Source organism: Anguilla anguilla, chromosome 4, assembly GCF_013347855.1.
Source record: "Anguilla anguilla isolate fAngAng1 chromosome 4, fAngAng1.pri, whole genome shotgun sequence".
Lineage (NCBI taxonomy): Eukaryota > Metazoa > Chordata > Actinopteri > Anguilliformes > Anguillidae > Anguilla > Anguilla anguilla.
The window spans coordinates 9045735-9051734 of NC_049204.1; the positions used below are offsets into that span (position 1 = coordinate 9045735).

The window sequence follows — 6000 nt, forward strand, 5'->3', positions numbered from 1 at the left end:
CATGCAGTTTGAACATAAATACATGCTTTTCAGCATCTCAGATGTCCTACTAATATCTGTGAAAAATGAGCTAGGTGGCCATTGGGTGTACCCTAGGGCCTAGGACAACAAAAAGTAGCTATATTATTCAGATTATATTGATGGATTATGAAGAATGCTTGTGCCAGAAGTGTGATGATGTCAAGTTGACACAAAGCAACAGAAGCCAAACTGGCACCCTACTGCTAAAATGTTCTTATTTAGTAGAATCTTAAATTAAATAATTTGTTTCTGTTACTGTTTAAAGTCAAGCCCCTCAGCTTTGTTATTTGGATAATTATGTTTGTAAGAGTCTTTCGGGTTCCAGTTTTCAGAATTGCTTAGAATATGTTGTCTGGCTCAAACAGAAGGGGGAGATAAACCAATTTCAAAGATGCCTGCAGTAGATGTAGATTCATGGCAAGCTTTTTTCTGAAAACTATGTGACTCACAAGTGAATCCTGTTGACTGTGAACATTCAGAACCCGTTTTGTATTTTTAGAGCTCTCTTACTTCTGAAATGCCGATGAGCTGTAGGTTTTTCTAATGGAAACGAAGGTACGCGTAGATTTTCCCCACTAAGGACAGAACTGGATGGCGTCTGTCACCAATCAAACAATGTCAGACAGAGGACAAATGTGAATTGGTGCAGTACACTGTCCTGTAAAAACAATGATGTGTGGTACCAGAAACGGAACAGGCATTCGGGGGTGGGGGGCAGGGGGGGGGGGGGGGGGGGGGGGAGGGGTTGGTAATTGAGTTAGTGTCATTTGAACCTCAGCAGTACGGTAGACGGTGCAAATTGAATTCATTAGTCACATCTTCCAGGGCTGTGGCTTAAACTGATTCCCTGTGAATTTCCATATACAAACCGCTGCTGCTTATGAGAGCTGTAGCTCGAGAAGGGTCAAGTACTGTTCATTTAAGCTCAGTGTCCACAGTAATGGAGCTGAGCCATTTCATCCAAAAATTATACAGAGGTATTTATAACTACCGCATCGCGCTGTAGCACACATTTCTTCCACAGTGTAGTGCCTTCGCTGGATTTGTGCGGGCTGTGTGCAGGTCATGTGTTTGGACAGCAGACAGCAGTATGTGACCAGCTGACAGTGGTGCAGGAACCAGCAAGACCATGACCATAAAAGGGACCGGCTATCATACAGAACCTTTCCCTTGTCTTTCATGGCTTTTTAGTCCGATTTGGACACTGCTTTGTCCCCCTCAGACAGGCTGCTTGACCCGGAAGTCTTTGTTGTGATACAGCTTTGGTGTTCACCCAATTAACTGCTCTGTGTATGCACAACCTTTAAAACATAACCTCAGGATAAGGATGTTTTTCACCTCTATGAAGTATGCAACGTGACATTTATGGGCAGAACAGCTGTACGGGGGAAACAGTCCTTTTTTATTTCCACTGTGCAGCATTTCAGCCCTTTCAGTAAAACAGAAGTGCAATTTAGCAGTCAAAGCACACACACTCTTGCTGAAATTCCCATGAACGCAGATTGCATTTAGCCACATATGTGGGTGTATTGTAAGGGTGGGGGGGGGGGGGGTTTGATTCTGGACATCTATCTCCTTTGAGAGCTTTTTAACTGGCTGCATTCGGTTTGGTAATAAACTGTGTGGTGTCTGGTTTTGAAACAGGGGTCCTGTTTGGACAGATAACACCCACAGCAGGAAGAATGAGGCTGCCATCAAGGCTCTCGAAGCATTTTGGTTCCAAGTGACTGGACCATTAGTCAGCTGTTCCCTGACTCACTCTGTAGCTCTGTAGCAGTTGTGCTGTCTCACAGTGTCACAGGAACATGAAGACACTTTAAAAAAGCAAAAAAAAATAAAGCAGTGACACTTTTTAAAAAAGTGTACACTGCTGTGCATTGAATTTTAAACAAGTACTGTTATGTAAGGTACACAACTGCATTCAGTAGGTTTACAAGAGCCTCTTAACTGCTGAAAAGTATTGTCTAACACTCTTTGCGGCAATTCCAAGAGGTGGCAGAATCAGCTATATTAATAACAAGACCAACTATCCTGTCTGTTATGATTAACTATTTATCGACATATCCAGTATTAAAGGGAAGCTCTGCAATTTTCAAGTGCCTGGAAAGAGGGTTGGGGTTGAGGGAGCCAGGATGCAGCCTGAAGAGATGGGCTTTCAGTTTACAGTGGTATGCAAAGGTTTGGGTACCCCTGGTCAAATTACGTTTTTTTTTTTTTTTGCTCATTTTTTACAACCTCTACAGGGAACCAACACAAACATGACATATTTCTGTAAATTTTAAAGTTTTTTTTTTGACTAAATCAACAGATTAAAAAAAAGTAAAACTGTATATGTGGTATATATAAAAGTTTTGCCATCCTCAAAACATGCACAAATTTTTTGCATATCACTGTATGTTGGAAGATAGTCAGCATCTCTGCCGCCTTGACCACCTTGGAAAGCTAATCCCATTTCTGGGTGACGAGGACAGACAGGAAATGTGACCAGGAAGTGCAACCACACAGGAAAGAGTGACTTTTTGCGTTGAGGAAAATGTTGAGGAAAGGAGTAGTCCAGCTGGTGATTATGGTTGATGATAACTTATACTGTAGGGAGAAGCTGTCCCCTTTACTACCTGGTATCCCAGCACTAAGTTCTTTAATTCTGTGGAAGCTGCTACATTTACCAGAGCTTGGAGAAGCTTGATCCAGTGGGTGGAAATGAAGGGGTGGATTATTTTGGTGAATCATTACTTCTGTGTATCTCGCAGCAATGACTGTGTGTTGTGTGTGTATGTGCGTGTGTGTGTGCGCATGTGCATTTTGCAGGAGAGCCGTGCTCAGGGAAGGAGCTGCAGTGTGAGAAAATGGCGGACAGATACGGCCTGCTTCCCCTCTCCACTGGAGACCTCCTGAGCAGCGAGCTGCAGACGGACACAGAGAGGAGCCGCCTGCTGCGGGATGCACTCGACAGAGAGGAGCAGTTGCCCGCTGTAGGACATGCCAACGCCGTCCCTTAAAGCTCGTTGATTCTTATTATTGTAACAGACTTTCGCTGTCTCACACCATGCCTGTGCTGGCGCTGCCATTCTCCTTTACGGTGGCCCACATCAATAAACACTGACATTGGCCTGTTCTGTTGCCCATGGCAACGTTCCTTGGCGCCATCCCACACTGTTTCACGATGGTTGGACACCGACACCCTCCCACTACTCTGAGGAAACCACATTCCAAGAGCCACATGAAATCAAAGCAGGCTGTTTATTAGAAAATAATTTCTATTTAATTTCTGTTTCACTATGGTCCTACTGTTCTTTTACCTGAATGGTAAGCCTTCCTGCCTCACTCTACTTGAGGAGGGCCACTGTAGCATACCTTACCACCCAAGCTGCATATTCTATTCATGCAACTCTTGATCTTATTGGGACATTGAGATCTTGCAGAATATTTTTAATTAACAATTCCTCTCCAGTAGCCACTACAATTTTAAAGTAAATCATTATTAAAGTATATAAAGACATACTATTTTTTATCCTCAATTTGGTATCATACCTCTTGCCACCAAGAATTTAGCAACTGAATAATGGGTGTAATCTGTCTGTGTCTGCTTGTCATTCTCTTTTTTTATTGCAGGATACATTACTACAGCTCCTGCTAGAGGCGATGGGGTCTGCACCAGACCATGTCAAAGGCTTCCTCATAAATGGATTCCCACAAAACATCCAACAGACAGAAGAGTTTGAAGCCAAGGTGGACCAGGATACTGAGGGTTTAGAGTGTATCCATGCAGAAAACAATGAAAGTTTCAATGCAGAGAATGATTTTCACAATATCTTAGACACATTCGATAACTAAATTGTTGTACTGTAGTGCCACCAGGAACCACCAAAGCTGAACACATTACATCAGAACACACTTGCCATTTGGACAAACCCACAAATGTACCTCTGCAGATATTTTTGCAATATATGTATGCAATTGGAAAAGTAAGACTATGAAATGTTAATTAAATATACATTTTGAACACGCCACTGGTCTGAATCACACAGCTCTATCAGGGTAAGGTGAAGGTCCTCGAGACCATGTCTTACACTATCGCCCTCACAGACTGATCATGTCAGGCACAGAAAACAACCCTTGGTGAATATGTAAAAGAGCAGCTATACGTTTACCTGTAACTGAAGTGACATTGCGGTGTCCTGTGCCCTTGTGCTGATAGGTCGGTGAGCCCAGTCTCGTCTTGCTGTTTGAGTGCTCCTCAGACACGATGGCCAGACCCTTACAGCAAAGGCCCGAGGACGGAAGAGACAGTGACTATGAGGCAGTCGCTACCCACTATGAGCGCAAGAAACTTCTATACAAGGTGTGACATCATCCAGAGATAGCCAGAGGAAAGGTGTATTTGATGTTTGGAACAAAGATCATCTAAACTTGTCTTAAGCTGGGGCTATGCATTGTAAGAATGTTCAATGGATGGAATAATGACTTAAGAGATCAGGGGTGGGTTTCCCGATAATGTTGGATTTTCTTGCTCTCTTTGCCTAAAATTGAATATCAATCAAGTGTTATTCTTAAGACGCAAACATGGCCCGCTTTGGGGATTAATGCGCAGCCCTCAAACGTGCAGTACCTCCACATACCCAGTAACTAACCTGTCCAGTATAAACTTTACGTGAAGCAGTGGAAGCCAACCTGTTCCTGGTGATCTACCACCCAGGAGCTCTTCATTTCAACCCAAATTTGGCACACCTGACTCTACTAATTAGCAAATCAACAAGATATCTAGCTGTTGAATGAGGTGTGCTTTGTTAGGGTTGGAATGAAAACCTACTGGTTTAGCTGATCTCCAGGAACAGGGTTGGTTACCACTGACGCAGAGGTACAATCATATCAATGTCAAAGTGCAATTTTATAAATAACTATTTAGTCATGGTATTCTATATAAGCCATTGTTTAATATAGTTTCATCATAAGACCATTTTATAAATTATGTCCAAGATCTAGAGTGAAATTTAATGGGTGTATATGACTGAATATGACACCCACTGAGCATAGAAATATTTGAACAGGACACTGTGCAAGAATATAAGTGTAATTGGGAGAGGTAAGTTTGAGCTTCACGGGAATTGTCTGCCATTTAAATTTGTTCTATCCCTGGACCTCCAGGTCAATGCTGAGGGCCCCCCTGATGAAGCGCTCCAGCAAGTCCACCAGCTCTTTGATTCCTGCTAGAGGGCCTACCTGATAATATCAGCGCTGGCGTTCGGTAGATGGACAGCCAGAGTGCTGAGCCCGGGGCTCTGGCCACCCAGTCTGCAGAGTGAACCCCAGCTGCTGTCCTCATCCCATCAATTGGGGATCCACCCAGCCATATTTAAAAAATAAAGCATTTATGCATCAGTCCCCAGCAACCATCACCAGTGGCACCTTTGAGATCACAACGTCGTCGCAAAAAGCACTATCATCAGACTGCTGTTGTTCAACTCATCTCTGAATGCACGTGCTGTGAGCATTTGATTCCAGAGGGATGGGGTGGGTTACCGCGAACTTGTTTAAAAATGTCACACTGTTTTTGGATAACTGCATATAATTGTTAATTTTTTCACTCATGCATTTCATGAACTTGTGATATTTTAAAGAAATATTTATTTCTGCAGTTGCTTCTTTATAAAATTTGCATGTCATCAGTTGTACATGGATGATTTTCCAAAAAGCTCTAGGATGAAGATCTCTGAAAGAGAAGGGGATGCTGCATTTATGGTGATATTGTACCTGTAGAACAGGAAGCTGTAAAATGATTTTAGTCTTTACTGAGATGTAAACAATTATTGATGTGTTACAAGTATGTTCATGCATACAGTCATAATCTTACAGAAGATAACAACTGCATCTCTGCAATATGACGAAGCTGGCCATTTTTCGCACCACCTTGCGGCTCTTCTCTTGATGTAATCTTTTTGCAGAATACAAAAAATAAATAAAATATATTCGACTAAGTCA

At 42.5% G+C, this 6000-nt stretch overlaps 1 protein-coding gene across 1 annotated transcript in view; it reads left to right on the plus strand.

Moving 5' to 3' along the window:
• LOC118226595 (adenylate kinase isoenzyme 5-like) overlaps window positions 1–6000 on the plus strand; it is a 32124-nt gene extending 26124 nt beyond the window's left edge. Inside the window, exons 11-14 of the mRNA XM_035416359.1 lie at window positions 2830–2993; window positions 3634–3750; window positions 4220–4363; window positions 5167–6000. Coding sequence (XP_035272250.1) covers window positions 2830–2993; window positions 3634–3750; window positions 4220–4363; window positions 5167–5232 — 491 coding nt within the window. The 3' untranslated portion in view covers window positions 5233–6000. The remainder of the gene's footprint in view (window positions 1–2829; window positions 2994–3633; window positions 3751–4219; window positions 4364–5166) is intronic.